Source organism: Acanthochromis polyacanthus, chromosome 6 (genome assembly GCF_021347895.1).
Source record: "Acanthochromis polyacanthus isolate Apoly-LR-REF ecotype Palm Island chromosome 6, KAUST_Apoly_ChrSc, whole genome shotgun sequence".
NCBI lineage: Eukaryota > Metazoa > Chordata > Actinopteri > Pomacentridae > Acanthochromis > Acanthochromis polyacanthus.
Window position 1 is genome coordinate 39,549,097 of NC_067118.1, and position 19,901 is coordinate 39,568,997.

The following is a 19,901-nucleotide window of genomic DNA, read 5'->3' on the forward strand; positions in this document are numbered from 1 at the left end:
TTACTGTTTCCTGCCCATAAGCAGTTCTACAGACTGCACATACATGATGAAAACCTACATGTAAATGCACAGGAACCCGTTTTCCCTCTCATCAGCTGAGAGTTGATTTAAACCCCCACTTAAGCTGGTGTACATGTGGCCACTTTCTTTCAAAATTCGTGTCCAAGTTTGCTTTGTGCATAGCTCACTAAACTGCTTTTCTATTTTTGGATCCCACCACCCATGGATGCATTGTGCCACCTCGCCTTTTACAGTGTCTGCTTCCACCCCCCCACTTGTCAGATAGCTGACAACCCCTTTGAGTGGCGAGGCTGGCACCCTGCAGGCAGCTGGACGGGAACGAGTCTCGGGGCTTGGCCACAGGCAATCCTCCTGGCAATGACTACACTTGGTTCTGGACCTCGGTTTGCGCATTCCCCTCGCTGTCTGGGTTTTTCAGAGAGTCTTGGACTTGGCCTCCTTCCCCTTTGGTGCCTCCTCACGCTCATGGCAGGTGCTCTTCAGCGGCTGTGCGACCTCCTCCAGCCCTGAGGGGACGTCATCAGCTGCCTGCGAGCAGAGTTTGGACAGGGAGGCTGGTTCATCTCTGTGTTTGGCACAGCGCTTGTCATCTTGTCAGCATTAACCGGGCCACGTAGTAGCCTGTAGTGGCCTGACACTGTAACATTAGAGCCGCCTGCATCCACTTGTGGCTTTCACACTCTGCGTGACCGGAATGTCTTTTTAATGGTTTTAACCCTCCTGTTGTCCTCATTTACAGACACCAAAAAAATGTTGTTTCCTTGTCTGAAAAAAAATCCATAAACTCAGCAGAAAAAATTCCCCAGATTTCTGAAAATGTGCAAAAAATCAGGAATAAAATTCCAATAATTCCTTCAAAGTTTCACTTAAAACTTTATTTTAAAAATCCCCCAAATTTGGCAAGAAAATTCTTGTGAATATATTCAGAAAATGAGGAAAAATCTTCCTAAAAAATTCCTAAAAGTATCTAAAATGATTACATATATAACTAAAACTTCTAATATTTTCTTGAAGAACATTCACATAAAAATCAACCAAAATCCAGCTAATTTCACTGGATTTTGGTTGATTTTTATGTGAATGTTCTTAAAAAAACATTTTTAAATGTTCAGATTTCCCAAAAATGTTGAAAATGTTTACATCAGACGTTTAACTGTGAAAAATTTTTTTTTCCACATTTTCAAACTTTAAAACAGGGTCGATTTTGACTCACAGGACAACGCGAGGATTAAAGAATCAAACGTCAAGATTTTTCTTTTTCTTCATGGAAGTCATCACTAATTTCTTTGTCTATTGTGCACGTGTACTGCACTGTGTTCTCCCAAGCACATGGATCGTATAACTGTTTGCAAATCAGAAATTTATGCCCTGCCTCGACGCAGGCTCCTTTGAAAATCTTGCAGCCGCACCCCCGAGGGACCAGCTTAAGGCAGCAGCTTCTGTTTCAATTCACTTGAGGGACCTTGAGGAGTGAGCATAGATGTTCTGTGATCACATACCAGATGAGATTTAATCATTTTATATAGCTTGGTCTGTAAAAAAACAAAAAGAGCTTCATCAAATTGGCTGTAAGAGAAACTAAATCAGAATCTCATGTAGTAAGCATAGTAGTTTCTCCAAATTACAACTGAATTTTCCTAGTAGCTTTAGGTACAAATACGTGTCCTAACTAACTCTCTCTCAGCTTAACGTGGTGCGGAAATGATCAGTAGATGCTTAAGCACACCCAGAAACCCATCTCTGAACTAAGTTTGTACAGTCGAGCAGGATTTTGAGTTCATGCCTCACATGGTGACAACAAGACATGACCTACTTATCAATCATGTTTTCACAATCTAGTTCATCACCATTGTCCCCAAATACTGTAGCCATTGTTGTGAACACTGTACGTGTGAGCAGACGGCAGCGTGCAGACAAGCGGCGAGTCAGAGCCTTTCTGGCCTGCGGTGTGTGTCCGTCGTGCTGTTTCAGGACCCCAAGCAGCCTCCATCCAGAGGGAGTCGGTCTGCTGGGGGTCGAGTAGTTTTCATTGTTTCCTGCATGAATTTGTTCATTATTATTGTTAATTTGCTGTAAGATTTAATAGAATTTCTTTATTGTCGATTGCAACAAAATTTTAGTGCATAATAAACAATATAAGGTGCAACTATAGATGGAATCAGAATAAACTTTATTGGCCACATTTGTGCATAAACAAGTACTCCAGTGAATCTTATATCTCATTGTTCAGTAGTCAGAAAAAAAGCACTAAAAATTCGGCAAAAATTGAAAAGGAGAGCATATAACCCATAAATAGCAGCATTTTCAGTGTGTGTGCAAAGTGGCAGGGCTACTGAAATACATTTAAAGTAGTGCGAATGCAGTAGTAGGTACTCAGGTCCAGACAGTTCAGGTACTTTTCCACGAGCACCTACTCTTCTCAACTTGACTGGTTTAGGTCGTTTTCCATTACAGTTGAGTACCACCTCATCGCGGGTGGAGTCGTCATAGGACGGCGGCCCAGAAGTCCCTTAACGTCATCTGTGTGCAACACAACAATGGAGGACATGGAGGCAATGGTACACTTGCTGCTCGGTCGTGTTCAAAGTTTTCCAAGTTCTGTGAAGAGCAACGATCACCGTCGCTGTTGCCATTTGTTTTTTTAAATAGCGGGTTTATTTTTTGTGAAGGAGTCGCTCTCATGTGTCGTCCCTGTCCAGTCAGTGGCCTGCACTCTGTAGACGTCACGTTATCGCTTCGACTCAACTCGCTTGGAACCCCGGCCGAGTAAGTAGTACCAGGTAATACGTCCTGATGGAAAACCTCACAAACATAGTAGAGTCGAGCCGAGTCGGTGCTACTGGAAAAGCACCATTTGTGAGTGTTTATCAGAGTGGTTTATTTTCTTGTCACAGGAACATATTTTCACGAATTCTGATAATCTATTGAAGGCCAGGAATTGTTTCTCAAAAATTTGGATTAAAAATAGTGGTTCCTGCTTCTGAAATGTGGGTCCTTGATGCTTTTTGTTTTTGGTATCTAAGTTTGAGCATGTTGTTTGGAAATAACACATATTTTTAAGACTTACATTTTGGGAATCTGTGGGGCAATTTTTTATTATTTCCTCGCAGTAATGAATGAGTGATCTGTGTTATAATTGACAGATTAATTGGGCAATACTTCAGACCTTTTTCTTTCTATACTGTCACACAATATCACCAGAAAGTCACACGATAAACAGATTGACGTTTATCTTGCTGAACTGCAATGTTGAATGAACATTGTTCTGCCATAATGTCACTTAACTAGTTGTGTTAATAGTTCTCATAACGTGGTTAACCATCAGCAGAAACCAGTGTGAGTGTGTGTGTGTGTGTTTGTGAGTATGTGTGTACCTGCAGTGGCACAGCTGCTCCACAGAACCAGGCCAGGTTGTTGGCAGCTGAGCTGGCAGCCACACTGGGCTCATATCCTACTTAAGTTTCTCACACATTTGCTTGGGATGTTGGAGCAACTCAAGACTGAATTCAAGTTATTTTTCCCCTCTCAGTTTTTCCCCTTCTGTCGAGGCTGTTGACCTCTGAGTCTTACCGACTTCGGTTCTGCTTGCTAGAGGAATTTTATTTGTAAATCAGATGTTGCGCATCATGTGAACAGCTGATTCTGGAGCCGGTGACAGAATCAGACGGGGATATGTGCGAATGGGCCAGAGCGCCGTGGCAGCCTCTGCTCTTCTTGACCCTCAGCAAATGTGAGGGCCTATCACATTGCATACTGTAATCCCTAGCAGCACACCCTCATTGCACCGTGTGGCCCCGCCGGACTCCTGAAATGGTTTAGAGAAGTGTTCTTCATGTTTTTGTTTCTCAGATACACTTACTGACACATTTGCACACACAAAAAGCCCAGCGTGACGTGCGAGGCTCGTCTCTATTTTTAAAGTGTCGTTACTGAATGTGTAATGTCTTTAAAAAATGTTGCACCGCTGTGACAGCGTCTCTGCCCGGCCTAATCTCCTTTGCTAGAGTTGTATGATATTTAGAGATGCTTTTAGTTAACTGTGAAGTCACAGCAGCAGTTATTCTAAATGATGATGTGATTTTAGACCTTGGTTTGTCATTTAGACCTTGACTGGGCACTTTCTGGTGGGTACATCTGAGCCATCACTCATCAGAGCCCCAGAAAGAAAAATCCCTCTTTAATTAAGTTGAAGATTTCTTGTTTTTTCCTCTCTAATTTTCTTTGTTTGCTTGTTTTCAGTGCAGCTACTGCCCCTTTCTCCCTTGGATGTGTGTTTATTTTCCTAGTAAGAATAACATAGTAGCAACCTGACATGTTGTAATACAAACAGTGGGATTATTCAGTGCGTGGCATATCAGTTTTTTCATGCATTTATTTTACCAGGGTACACAAATTGTAATCTGAAAAAATATTCATACTAGCATATTGTGCTAATTCCCATCATATTCCCAGCTAGCTACATAGGAGACATTCAGTGTCCTGCCATGTGCTATGAGCAGGGAATTAGATGCTGCATTATCTCATATAACCATGCAGAATCATCATATGTCAGTGATTCTCCGGTTCATAGTTAATTGCAAGATTTGTGATATATCATGGTAACTGTAAGTTGATTAAGGTAACTTGTTAGAACTCAAGAATCACTTGTAAGTTGCATGTATTTTGAAGACTGTAGTTTTAATATACAACTGAGAAAAATTTGGATCTCAGCATATATTTAACCTGTTTCACACATTTACACAGTGAAACTTTGAATGCATTTTTACTGTATGCTTTTATCTAACTGTGAAAGAGCCACAATCTGAGCCAAGGCTGAACTGCCAGAAAGCTCAGCTGTTAGAATGAGTTCTTGCAACATTATTTTCAATGCTTTGTGTTGAAAATAAAACTCTTATCAATAGATTAGTCGAACGCCAAAAAAAAAAAATAGCTGCAGAATTTGTTTTAACCATCAGTTAACCTTACCTATTACAGTCATTTTTGAACAAAATCTGTTAAAATCACAAATTATATCTGCTGTAGCCTCTCAAATGAAAGGATTTCTGTGACATATTTAATTGTAAACCAAATATTCAAGATATTTCCCGATGCCGTTATGCAGTCTGGGAAGTTGCAGCGCTTTATTTGATATTTTCATTGTAGATTAAGTAGAAACATCAAACGATGACGACGATAATAGGTTTTACACCCATGAAACGTTGTGCACCCTCGTGTTGTTTTATTTTATTTTTTTATTTTGCTTTCGGTATCAGCGATGATGCGGTTTAGACGAACTGCCGAGAGGGGCTCAGAGAGCTTGATGTCTCAGCTCAGCCCAACATCACAACACTGACAAGAGCCCCACACGGGCAGAGAGGGGGGATTATGGCTAGATCAGCATTAAAGAAAGCCTTTGATTACGTCTGGAATATTAGCCGTATGTGTCTGAGGCTGGCTGAGTATCCCTCGAGGGATTAGTGTTGAGCCAGCCTACCTCTAGAACCTAACATCGGCCACATACAAAGGAGTCTGGAAGCATCCTCATTGTGGTCCTTGAAACGATTCGAGACGTGCTACACAGAGGAGCATGTATACCAGTATAATGCTAGAATGACCCCCAGTAAGCTGCATGTAGTTTCTTTATTAAATATAAGCTTTTAAGCAGAGCTCACTTATCTGTACCTTTAGTAACATATAATGAGGCATTGGTCTTATACAGTTGTCTTTTATCTTCTTGGTTAATGTACTAATCACAAATGTCATACTTTCCAAATTAGCCCCTGAATTTGTAGGCATGCTTTCTAGTAACAATTAAACTGTGAAAGAAATTCTGTTGTTTTTCTAATAAACAACAAATTGCATCAACGAGGTTTCACAGGGACAGAATTTTCATGGCAGGCTCTTGTTCCCAGATGTACTGTCCAAGTTCTTCTGCAAAAGCACAAAGAAATGGGCAAGAATGAGGACTGGTTAGCTGAGAAAACAGAATGTACCACAGGCCGACTTCCCCTGGAAACTAAAGATGATCTGCACTGCCTTCAGCTCGGGAATAAATTCGTCTGCAGTCTGGAGAAATGCAGTCATAGATGGTCTTAATAGAAGACTTGCAGCCAAAAGGGCAGTCGTCCAATGTGAAAACAAACCCAGGAAGCTCACCAATGCACAAACATGACCACCAGGGTGCAGAAAAATGGCAGCAGGTGCTCTGAGCTGATGGAGCTCAGAGCAGAGCTGCTGCTCCTTCACATTAAAAGGAGACAGTCCAGAATATGTTCTGGACAACGGGGCTTTTCTGGGCATGTCCAACTGTTAAGATGGTCCCGTAACGGGCTGCAGATTCATGTCCATCATATCATACCATCAGGGAGGCGTCTGCTTGATCCCACATTCATTCTGCTGCCGACAGTGAGGTCAGACATACAGCCAGGTTCTTAAAGATTCGGCAACAAGGCGAGCAACGAGCCGTACAGCAGATGGTTTGGCCCCCACAGAGCCCTGAACTCAACATAGTGGAGTCAGTCTGAGATTACAGGAGGAGACATACGACTATAAGAGCCGTGGAAAGTTGGCAAGAACTTCCTAAAATTGTGTGCAAGTGTGAAAGGTCGTGACACCTATTATTCATCTGATTACAGTGTTGTTTTGTTTGCTGCATTAAAACTATTCATGGTGATATTTTTGAAGGCATCGTCGCTTTGCCGCATTGTTTACAAGTCCATAAAACTCCTGTACGGTTCTGTATATGTTTTTCTTTTTATACAGTCGAGTTAACGATTGGTGGATGTGTCAGATCATATGAATGTCGTACAAACAGCATCTCGGGTGTAAACTGTCAGAGAGTTTGTTGTTTGCTAAATCACCTGGTTTCTATAAATAGAGGGGTTTGTGTTTTCTTTGCTCCCAGAAGACTTTAATCCGAACACGACTCAAACAAATATGGCGAGAAAAGATGTCAGTCTCTTCATTGATCAGAGTTAATTTTGTGTAATGGAAAGTTGGATGTTTGGAAAACTGCTATTTCTGGGTAGCTTGGCAAAAAAATAATGTGGATCGTGCTGAAACAGAATGTGGAGACAACAGAAGATTATCAACAATTCTGATGTTTCTGTGATTTTACTAAGCAGAATGTCAAACATTTCAGGCCGCCTGCTTTTTAGATAGGATGATTTATTGTTTTTCCAGAACTTAGAATTGGATATTTTCGGATTTTACGCTGTTGGTTACACCCAGGGAGCAAATGAAAATCTTTAGTTTTTGGAGTATTTGTCGACCAAGACAAGCCGTGTGGGCCTTAGACTATTGAAAATTGTTATATCCTACACATTTTTTAGCTTTACAGGATAAAGCAGCTATAGAAAATTGAGTGATGAACTACTGTATATGCTTACAGAATGTCAAAGTAATTATTGTTTTACAAAAATCTTTAATTAATAATGGTGAAAAAAGTTTGTTGCAGCATTTTATTGAAACATAAGAAGCTTCTGATAATATATATGACTTTTTGGACTTGCTGTATATGATTTTTGGCTTTAAAATAATCTCTAACTGGACTTTGCTTTGACTGTGGGTTTAAATTTTCTAATCCAGAGACCCAGGAAGTCATTACTGGGATGTTAAGTCTGTGGCTTTGAGCAGCAGGTACCAGACTACCATCTGGTTGACTGCGGAGCAAGATTGCATACGTGAAACTGCTCATTACATAATCATATGCACAATGTTAATCACTGTTGTGTACATGTTGTGATCCAGTTCACTGAGTAACAGAACTGTAATTATTCCAGTTCTGTAGCTGCTCAGCTGCCCAAAATAGTCATCGAGAAATTAGTCTTTCTGGCTCCCTCCAGCCAGAAGAACAAAAGGTGAAATCCACAGAAGGATTAAATCTGTCTCCTGGCCCTTTCCTCTTTTTTAAAAACATGACAATAGAAGATGATCAGCCTCATTTACAATTCTACATCTTTCCTACTTCCTACAGAGATTCTCTCCCGGAGGGATTTTGTGAACTATGTTTGTTCTTCTTGCAGCAGATATTGCTGTGGAAGTAGGATAAAATAAAAAAAAAACATTTTTTTTCTGGCTGGTAAAAGCTGCAATCCTCGAAACAGTGAGGAGCCCGGGCAGACATTGTGCTAAATATGGACAGTTTTCAAACTTCAAAAGCAAACATCAGAGGATCTGAAATGCCTCAGTCATGAAAGCAGTAGGCCTATTTATACAGATGATGAATGTGGAATATATCAACCTTATGTCTGCTGGCAGACATGAAAATGATTGCATTGTCTTAAAATATTCCTGAATTTTAATGGATCTTTGTTGTATAATGTTTCCCGTCTTCAAGGATCTCGGTACAAGACGGCACCTTTTAGAGTAATCGCAGCCCTCAGTCGCTCTCCTCATCCTCGGCTTTTCATCCAGCCGTGTGCAGTGACCGTTTTATTCCCAGTGAGCTTCTGAGGCAGGCAGATTGGTGCTCCTTTGTTTCCATCAGTCTTCATGCTGCACGTCGCCTCGCTGGTAGGTCTCTTCGCCTGGAGTCTCGGCTCTCCCATTTATCTGAAGTGAGGAGCTTGGAGACGTGATCAAACGTGCCACTGCTGCTGATCTGAGGACATGGCCACCCCCCTCCTACACCCTCCACCAACATCCTCTCCCTGTCACTACCCCCACCCAAATACATGCACACACCACCACCACCACCACCAATCCCCTGAAGGTTTACTGAGCAACTGAACTGACACCGGCAAGCTCTCTCAATCTTTTCATGTCTGCCTTACTTTGAGTCTTCAGCAGCTCTCCAATTAAACTGTGCCTGACGCTCAGGTTGACGTGAATAACTCATCTGTTTATCCAGCTTTCTGTGGCTGAAGAGAAAGGCGAGAAGACAAAGTCGAGGGCTAGTTGCTTGCAGTTAACATCCACCGAAGGTTGCTATAATTGTAAAGACTATAGCCAGAAGCATGGTCTCCAGCTGCTCTGATCTGGATGAATCCACATGCTCACAGTGGCAAACAAATGCCAGCCAATGGCCAGTGGTACCCCATTCATCCTCTCCCCTGGGCTCTGGAAAGGGGCGAGCCAGCTCCTCAATTAAATATAACCCTACATCAAACAGCCTGTCACCATGCATTAGTGGTCCTTTGTATAGATAAGAGGCCAAAATATATTGCCAGAACTATCATAGTCACTGTGGCTCCCGTAGGCTTTTATGATTTATTCTAAGGGGAGAACAAATCCTGACTTGCATACTGATATTCTCTCTGCTAAATCCTATGTTCTTCCCTCTTAATTTATCCTTTGTATAGATTTATTTTGCTCTTTCCTGTGAATTATTTCGTCTGCATGTTTAGCTTTTTCATTAGCTGGATATCCAGCCGTGTCGTGCGCCTCGTCTCGTCGGTGCATTGTAAAAGAGATCTAATGCGACAACAGCCGACCTTGATGTGTGTGCGCTATCACAGCAGAACCTATCCTTTTTCTGTCACCCGCATTAGCTCTGGCAGCTCCTTTTATCGCCTTCTTTTCCCTCCTCCCTTTTTCTCCCCCTTTGCCTATATTTTGCATCTCTGCAGACTGACAGTGAAAATAGGTCATTAGTTAGATGGAGAATAAGAGATGGAAGCAGGCAGGGGTGAGATTTCTGAGAAAACTGCCATGCAGTATTAATGATGCTGTGAAGTAGCAAACCTGCGGCTGTGACTTTACTCAAGACAAGTCTCCTGCCTCGGGAAAGGCTCAGGAGCTCAGACATCCAGAGGGAGAGTGTGTGTAATGGTATACAGTTGTGCTCATAAGTTTACATACCCTGGCAGAATTTGTAAAATGTAACCTGGCAATAGCCAGATTAATAATTGTGTAGTACTTGATAGTACTCCACAATATCAATCTGGGACCGCTCCATGTAAATCCGTTCGGAGGAAAGAGGCACGGATTGGACAATGTAACAGTATGTCCTGCCTCTGACAGGTTTGTTTTTAGCCAATCGCGGCAAACTTTAATATGTCGTCATCGGGTTGCGCGCAGGTGCTATGGTGTGGTGAAAGTAAAACTGACTTAATAGCAGCATCTACACGATCGTTGTCCTCCGTTGCCATGTTTGTTTTGATCTACTGGCGCTTGGTGTTGTCGTCACACCCGGATATCCCGCCCATTATCCCGCCCCACACACGAATACTGCTGCGTGATTGGCCCGAACCAACTTGGTGCTGTACGAAAAGTGAAGGCGGGAGCGGAGCAAGATGGTTTCTTGAGAGATTTGTGAACTCACAAATATTGCGAGAAATGAACTTGCTGGCAAGGTTACGTAAAATGTGCTCCATTCTTTAATGAAAACATGAATGATCAGAGCAAATACAATTGCATGATAATAAATAACTGTCTGAACACCAGCCCTAAATGAAAGAAAAACGTTTCCATTAACAAATATATTTGCTAAAAAGTATAGGACAGTATTTCACAAATTTGACCAGGGTATGTAAACTTATGAGCACAATATATACACCATGATTCAAAAGTTTGTGGTCACTTATTTAGAAATGTCCATATTTTTGAGAGAAAAGCTTTTTTTTTTTTTCAGTGAAGATAACTTTAAATGCATCCGAAATCCAGTCCAGGCATTGTTAATGTGGTAAATGACTATTCTAGCTGGAAACAGCTGATTTTTAATGGAATATCTCCATAGGGGTACAGAGGAACATTTCCAGCAACCATCACTCCTGTGTTCTAATGCTACATTGTGTTAGCTAATGGTGTTGAAAGGCTCATTGATGATTAGAAAACCCTTGTGTAGTTATGTTAGCACATGGATAAAAGTGGGAGTTTTCGTGAAAAATGTGAAACTACCTGGGTGACAACAAACTGTTGTTATAATAGTAATACTCTTGACTTCTACAATGGTTGTCACTGCAGATGTTCTGTTAGAAAAACTGTCATTACGCACATAATTAGTGCAGAATACCCATGTAGTTACACAGAATAATCATCTGATTGCTTAAAAAGCCTGCGTTGTTAAGCGTTCATCCCACATTTTGTCATTCTCCTGACATTGCCGCCAGTCAGATTTTGCGGCTGAAACGGCTCCGTGTATAAATATTTTGACCTTCTCGTGACACCGTGAGTATTTGGGGAGCTGTGACTTTTCTCAGGGCTTGTGTAACACGCTTGTGTTTGTGTGTCCAGAGCCACAGGAGCAGGGGGGATGAACCGCGAGGAGGCCCCGGGGAAGTCTCCTGAAGACATGTACATCCAACAGAAAGTGCGGGTCCTGCTCATGCTAAAGAAAATGGGATCAAATGTAAGTAGAGTGCCTTGATTAACATGAAGCAAAAAACTGCTGAAGCAAATGTTTCCCACTGACTGTTACATGTCATGGGCACTATTGTTTGTTTAATCAGCAGACACACATAGCATAATCTCCTGAAATCTGTAAACCTCGTCAGCTTGGTCATTAACACCGGAAACCATCATCACATTGTGGCTGAGATGGTGGTTTCCAGGACATAACACCTGTCATCGACATGAAGGCAGGGCTACAGGCTAACCTTTGCACTGGTAGCACTGGTGAAGTTTCCCACACCTCCCACTTTGTCACAAACAAAACACCTCACTGGCTGAACATCTGCTTCATCTGCTAGATGCTGCTAGGTTGCTGCAGTGCTCTTAGACAGGTTTGTGAGCAAAAATTACTTTGAAAAGACCGAAATAGGGCATTTTACTGTCAGATCTGTCAAAGACGAAACACGGTTTTATATGCAGCAGCATTTTTAAATGTAAATCCTGCAGTCGATCGTGTTCAGACAATGGAGGGAAACCAAAATCATCATTGGGATTAATTTCCATTTCATTTCACAGTGCTGCTACTGCATTAGTCAATGAAACTGAATATATTAGATCTGTTCACCTGCACTATGATCATCACGTGTCTGAATCAGACTTCTCCTTCTCTTTCTAGTTGTTCTTCAGTTTTGTTTTTAAAATAATCAGCTCCACTTTCTCTCTGGAACACACAAAAACAAAGTTCACATGCAACCTTTTTCATCACAGTCTGGAGCCTAGAAGTGATGTCATTTGGTCAATTACATAATTTTTATTGCAAAATTAATATTGTTTGAAGTGTCTTTGTTATAATAGCTTCATAGTAACTTTGGGGCTCTGTGACTGGGGTTTTAGGATCAGTGCCTATTGTACCACGGTAGTGAAAGCCAAGGAAAATATTAATAATGTCACAATTATAGAAGTTTCTTGACAGCAAATGTCAAAACTGACAACTTTTGAGTGTCTGATGTCATACAATGTTAACACATAATGCTAAATAATTTGTTTACATGTGTTAATTTGGCCTTCTATGCCATGTTTTTGATGGGGTTTGTTGTCTTTGTTCATGTTAAGCAGTCATACCAAAGACTTTGCCAACTTTGCTTTAAAAATGACATAACTGACTGAATGACGGCCAACAACAAGAAGTCACAAACAGGTATCGTGAGTTGTTCGTGTTGTGACAGGTGTCATGTCAGGTTTATTCACACTAAGCAGCCATCGGTGTCAGCTACTGAGTGCAATTATCCATGCAGCAGAAAGGTAAAATCGACTTCTAGCCTACTTTGTAACTGTTTGCTTCTGAAGTACGTTCAGTGACTAAAATAGGAAATGTGTGAAGAGATGTGCAGCAAAACACGTTTTTTTTTACTAATTAATGTTAAAACTCAAAATGTTTTGGATCCAAATTGTCTCATACCGTCTTCTGGGAGAATTATTTAGTTTTTTAAGTCACTTATCATTGTGCTAAAGGTTTGACTTTGTCTTTGAGGTCAATGTTTCATTGTGTTTATGCTCGTTTTGTAATTTGGGAATCCACTTTGTGTGCTCTTCTTCAGCTTACACCGAGTGAAGAGGCTTTTCTCCGGAATTACGCAGGTGTGGTCCACAGTCAGATGAGCCAACTCCCACAGCACAACATAGACCAGGGTAAGGCTGTGACGCATACACACACACACACACACACACACACACACACACACACACACACACACACACACACACACACACACACACTCTCACATTCAAAGTACAGTAGTCTAGCCAGTGCTGTTCTTTTTACTGGGAACTATTTGTTTTTGTTGGGATGTGGTTCTGAATTTCGTTTAATTTAAAATACCTGATCATGTTACCTTTTCAATGCAGGTCAACAGTTGTGCTTTTCAGATGATATCGTTGTAATTTTTGTCTTTTGGCGCACAAAAAAAAGGTGTTTATGGCTGCGGGTTGATACGAAACAGCATTAGCCTACAAACGCCACCCTCACATGTCACAGAGGTGCCAGAACAAAACGAGGGAAAATCCCTGCAGACACACATCTCTCCCTCAGAGCCTGTACCCCGGTACAGCAAAGTGGTTCCCAGACCGAGCGCCGAGGCCGACTCAGCGGCCCACCAGCACCGCGAGATTACTCACCCAGCAAACGGCAGCAGTGGCTGACTGGAAACAAATGACTCATCCTCAGCATGAGCGCATCTCTAGTTTCACCGCTGCCTCTCAGAATTGGCTCAGACGGAGAGCGATGCGGTGTTTACATTACAGAGAGGCTCGCTGTTCACGCATGTTGTTATAGCACCTCGTTTGATTGGTAATGTGGCGTGACATGTGATGTTTGTGCCGCTTCACGACACCAGAGGGCGCTGTTGGGCTTTCTTGAGCGACTCCGCAGCTCTTGCGAGTTTAAACCACAAGAGGGTGCTGCTTTAAATGCAATCCTGCATGTGGGGAGGCACTGCAGTCACCTGAGAAAGCAGCAGCAGCAGCAGCAAATTGTTGTTTTTTTTTTTCCTAACTACACTTATCAGCTGCTTTCCAGGCTCAGTCCAAAACACGACTGTCTGGCAGGAGCACCGCTGTCCTCTTGGGGTAAACCTGCTAGGGCTAAGTCCAGCTTTGCCCCATATGGTGTCGGTCCCTCGAGAGAGCTTGAAGTAAGAGGAAAAATTGCCTGTGACGCTTCATCCACAGCGAGGTGTTGGGGTGTCCTTGTCTGTGTCCTTTCTCTGCAAAGAAACAATCAGTGTTGCTCGCATTTAGACGCACCTCATCTTCTGTGTTGAACAAGGATTAGGTTAAAGGTGCAATGACTTTGCCTTTTTGTCCTCCTTTAGTGATTTTTTTAAATCACATTTGTTTTGTACTGAGCTACAGCGTCATGTCTTGCTAAACTCACTCTGCAGTGTCGGGACGCATCAAAAATTTTTAATGTGGGTCATTGCATCAGAGACGGCGTAGATTTCATTATTAACACCGTCTCCTCGTGAAGCGGCAGAATATAAAGCACTGCACCAGATCAGACGCACCCACATGTGAGATCAGCGCTGATTTGAAGTCACTCGTTTGCAGCAGATGTTTTCTGTCTGCTCAGAATCATTTGGAGATTAGCTGTCATTTTGTGCCGCAGACCCTCGTCCTCTCTCCTACTTCGTGCCCTTTAGCGGCTCCAGAACTCCGTGTCTTTGCTTTGTCAATACAGCTTAAAAAGAGCGTCATTAATTATGGAAGAATCTGACTGGCGAGAGGTGCTCCAAGTATGCATTATACATCACAAAAACAGACACATTTAGCGTCATTTGGCAGCTTGCCCACTCCCTCAGTGTGCCAATAAATTATTAGCGATCTGCATCTTGTCCTGGGTACTGTGATTAGGCATCATGGAGATGGCTGAGAGTTAAGCGGTTTTAAATATTCAACGCTGCGCTGAAGGACGGCAGTTTGGAGGTATCGGCATTACACTTGGGATACTTCAAGGTGGTGTGAGGAGTTTTAGTTGCACGAAGAGGGAACTCCACGATTTGATGTAATTTAGACTCAGAAATGGGGTTAAAGAAAGTAGATGAAAGGAAATATTTTATGGCCTGGCAGCAATTCACTGTACCTTAAAGTTTAATTCATGGAAACAGACTTCAAACAACAATATGACACAGAATAAGGGACAATTCCATTTTCAGAGCAGTCTCTGCTCTTTATTGTGATATTTATGCAGATATTTGTGAAATTTTAGCCGAATTATACCAAATATTACCACTTTCAGCATGCTTTTGTGCACGTTGAAATTTGAGGTTGTGTTTGAACAACGATATCTCAGAAACTGTCAAAGATAAAAGTCTAAAATTCTCCCTGTTAATTCTCATAACGGCATTGATTCGTAATCTGCAGTATGGGACAAGTAGATCAGTATAATAAGAAAAAATTAAGCCATCTTGAAAAGTCCCATATTTAAGAACACATTAGCAAAAAAAATTGATCAACTAGTGATATTGTCTGAACCTTATCTTGTTGCATCTCACAGTAATACAAGACACAACATTTAGAATCCTTCCTAATATAAAAAAGCTTGGTTGCAAAAATTGAAAAGAAACGTATTTTTATTTTCCTTTTACAGCAGATCCAACGGTTGTATAACAAATTATAAAATAACCAAATATTGCTAGATGGCTTAATCCAAGTAGAGGTCTTGGAGTTTCAGAATGGTTCACAAAATATAAGATAAATCATTGTTTAATGCAGATATGTAATGTTGTTTTTTTGTCACTTCGGACAGCACATATTCAGCTCTTATTGTTCCAGAGATGATGACGTTTATACTGTAGGCAAGCACAGTGATGTTGAAGGGCAATTTTAAAAATAATATCTTGATTTTTCTTCATCTAAAATTTCACAGTTACCATTCACACATTTATATTTTATGATGACAGAAGTTTAAAGCAAGTCGGACACCGCTGAGCAGAAGACCTCTGAAGGTTTAAGTAGGAACAACCGTGTGGGTAATTATGTAAAATCTATTCATACATTTGTAAGGAAAGAGGCATTCATATTTGATTGTATTTCAACGTGTTGTTATATTTATAGGCACATTTTTACTTTGGGTTTAAAAGAAGGTATTTTAATGATGACAAGTGGTCTGATTGATTCTTTTTTGATGTCTGGAGGGGAGATTAAAGGATCAAAATGTGGGCTGGGCGTGCATAAGCGTTGCCTAAACCTGTTCAGTTGATATTTAATACGTAGGCTTCTGATTTTCTTTAGATTGTTTATTCTGTTAATACGTGCTGCGTTGTGTGTTATGACTGAAAAGAAATAAAGTAAACCAGATTTGCAACATCCATGCTACGAGGGCGTGGAGATAAATCGTGCGTTACTTTCTGCGTTTCACCCTTTTCTCACCTTATTATCACGGCATCCTGCTGTACGTCTGTCCCATCTGATCATCACAGTGCAGCAGAAACTCTCTATCTGAGCAGCAGTTTTCCAGGCAGAAGGTGTTTGTCTGTTTCAGATCTTGTACAATTAATGTACCAACCTACAGCAGTCCCGCCTTCAGACTTCATATCGGTCTCTGCAGCAAAGCTCGTTGCTTTAGCTAATAAGTGTTTTGTCCTCGGTGCAGCTTAGCATGAGCACTTCAAGAATAACATCATAAATCAAGTAAAATTATTATAGACTTTTCCCTCTTCCCTTGCCTCCTGCACATTTGGTAACACCTGTAAAAACACAAAAAAGACTTTTGCTCCTTAGCCGGCTTTTCTAACAACTAATAATTCATAGTGAATGACTCACCCTGTGCTTGTTAAATAATACAGTTCTGTCTGCTGCCATTAAGGTGAGCAGAATGCCTAACACAGAATATTTTCCAATTGCACTGGAGAGACTCGCTGAGGTCAGACGGGTCCAGCTGAAGAGATTTTTCGCTCTCGAGTGAGAAACTTCAGCCGTCCAGCCACAGCAGTGTGAAACGGAGCGTGGATTGGACATGCTGATGCAGGAGGCTCCGATATCCTCAAGGGGTCTCGAACAATCGAGCCACGTGTCCGACGTGGCCTCTCTGATCGAGCGGCGGCATGCTTAGAGGGCGCTGAGGGCACGATGGCGACACACAGATATTGATTACTCCAAGTCGTAGCTGGTCTGTGTTCAGGAAGTGTTAAATTGGAATGTAAATGCGAAACCACAGCAATGCTAATATGACAAATGTTTAAGCTGGTTGCTGTTGTCGGTGAGTTTGTAGGTGTTGCCGTCTATTAGCAGAAATGTTGCCGTTCTTCATCACGTCTGATTAGACCAACTGAAATAGTTTTTTTAAACCCGGATCAGTCCTTCAATCTCCGCTTAGCTGTCAAATGTTGTTCGGATTTTTCTCGCAGCGGTTACAACTCATATTTCTTGTAAGTCTATGGGTCACTGAATTTGCATTTCAGATAGTTTTAATTGGCTGATTACCATACATGCAAATACAGAATTTTGTTTTGCAATTTTAATCAGGCCAGAAAGGAATTCTCTGCCAACGGCGCTGGAGCTGAGACTTTTTTTTAATAATTCGTCTTTCTTCTTGTGAATGCCTTAATTCTGGCGATGCAGAGGAACGGAGGACAAGCAGGACTTTGTGTGCGACATTTAAACACTGTTATCATGTTTGGAAATGAAGCGTGAACTCATTAAGTGAGGCTTCTGTTTTGGCATTCGGTTTTAGTGTTAATTGCGACTTTTTGGCTAGTAGTGAATAATCGCAGTTTCTTAAAAGTGAGTTATGATACAGAGGCTGAACACGAGAAATACGGAGGCTTTCTCTTTGTACTCGGGCTGTTATTCCTCCTGTTTAGCTCTTTTATTTGCCTCTTTCTATAACTGTCACTGTAAACAATACAGTTTGTGAGAGTCACTCATAAAGCCAGCAGTCTCAGGACTTGTTATCCTGTCTGATTTGACGAGGAAAGTTTACTCCTCCCAGAAGGATGTCGGAGGGCCACAACAAAAGAGGGGAGAGGGAGGAGGTTGGTCGCCATAGCAACCTCGGTTGTCCCGGGAAAGCAGAGCCTCCCTTTGGGTTTTTTGCTGTTGTTGTGACGTGCTGCAGCGGTGGATTGGTGCAGGTGTCATTAAAGGGCCCGAAGGCGAGCTGAAGTGCTAATTACAAAGCCGGAGTGAGAGATTCCAATCAGTCAGTCGTGTCCCTTCCTGCAGAAATACGTCCTCTGTCACTGCAGCCGCTTTCAGTCAATACTATCTTGTTTTCTTTTTGTCTGCTGACACTCTCGATGTGACGCTGTCCTTAAACTGGCCTTTTTCAAGTGGAAGCCGCGTCCTACAGAGCAAGGACCTCCCTTTTGTTTGGCTTTTTGGCACTCCTAGAGTCGTATTGATTCTTGCTTTATCCTGTTTCTTACTGCGGCAGGAATTAGTTATGAAGCACCACATCTGACTAACTTCGCTCGGTGAAACACAGAGGGATGATTTTCTCCTTAAATACCCCCTCATCTCTGCACCAAATGGATAAATAAATATATAGCTGTATAGATGGATATTACATTGTAGCTCTGAAGCGACTCGCATGTGCTGAATTTGCCAGTTGTCTTTCTTTATTATCTCTATTATCTCTGGTTCATTGGTATCACAAACTAAAAGTTTACCCAAACCTATACTACAAATCTACTGCATTATGAAATAATTTACTACCTGAATGTAGCCTGAAAATGTTAGATGTATTAAATCCATTTGAATAAGAGAAATTTATTTATTAAGCTTAGTTTATTTGTTGTTGCTTAAACCTAACTTTATTCCTCTGAACTGGGAGTATTTTCCGGCCATCTTTTTTTTTTGGTCCCGTCACATTTTTTACTCGCTGTGGCCTCATTTTTCTACAATATGAAGTCCTGCTCCTCTGTGGAAACAGAACCACCGTGGCTAGAAGTAGAGAAAACTTAGAAATGCTTTGTTTAGTCTGACAAAGTTAATGTCATAAATCATAAAAGAAACAAAGTAAAATATTTATTTTACTAAAAACATTTCAAACCTAGAACCAACACATACAACATTTTTCAAAGGTGTTACAGATAGAGAAAATGTTTAACTCAGCATACTCTAAATATTAAATAACTTCCTTTGTTTGTTTGTTTTTTTGATAAATGTCTGCTAAATCTTTTTTTCGTGGGACTGTAGATGCCTAATGGCTTTATCTTTGCACTGAGGACTGTAAAGTTTTTTGTTTTTTTATTACAAAAGCTGTGATTTTTTTTTTTAAGGCAAATTTTTAAATGGAATGTAACGTAAATTGAATTTTGATGAAATATCAAAGTTTAAGCCTAGATTTGTTTAAATTTTCCTTCATAGAATACAGATGAGTAGTTCAAGAATTGTTGGAAAGTTGAACATCTAGCGTTTCTGGTTCTAATGAATTATGGGATTTTTTTTTTCCGGAATATAGCATATTTTTTTAAAACTCGGATAATTAAAGATCATTACATCTCAGAAGCATGTGAACTAAAAAACAATCTGCTGTGCAAATTCGATGTTCTCTGTGATTTAATAGAATTCTGAAATGTTGAAATCATTTTATTGTTTTATTCTTGTACAAGGTAAACACTTCGCACATCTGTCAAAAAAACAGCTGCGTAGAGGAAAAACGGAGTTGGGATTAGCCAGAACAGACTTGTATGCTTGTTTGTAATTAATTGTTCTGTGTTTTTTGTATTAAATAGGGCTAATGATATTTGATTGCATGTGTGAATGGGATTGGCTGTGGAGGAACAGCCACTCCCTATTTAAGATGGCTTCTCATGAACTAAAAAATGTTTGTCTGATGAAGGTCTAGTACCGAAACGTCACAATAAAGGATATATTGCAAGTTGGACAGTGTGCGGGGGCCTCTTTTTGCAACTTTATTCTTTTATTCTTGGAAAAATCTTCCTACAAAGCGAGAATTTACGAAAAATCCTCCAGTAAAGTCATTTTTTTGTTGCTGTTTTTGTAATTTTATGTTAAACATGGTTACCGCTGTCTGTCTCTAGTAGAAAAGACAAACACCTTTAATTAATAGACTCTATTTTTGCTTTAAACCTAGAAACACGTTTACAGAGGCCAAGAAAACGGGTAAA

General features: G+C 41.0%; 1 protein-coding gene across 1 annotated transcript in view; it reads left to right on the plus strand.

The window, feature by feature from the left end:
- ctnnbip1 (catenin, beta interacting protein 1) overlaps positions 1-19,901 on the plus strand; it is a 29,796-nt gene that overhangs the window by 731 nt on the left and 9,164 nt on the right. The window contains exons 2-3 of the mRNA XM_022206811.2: positions 11,176-11,290; positions 12,870-12,960. Of these exons, the coding sequence (XP_022062503.1) occupies positions 11,195-11,290; positions 12,870-12,960 (187 nt within the window). The 5' untranslated portion in view covers positions 11,176-11,194. The remainder of the gene's footprint in view (positions 1-11,175; positions 11,291-12,869; positions 12,961-19,901) is intronic.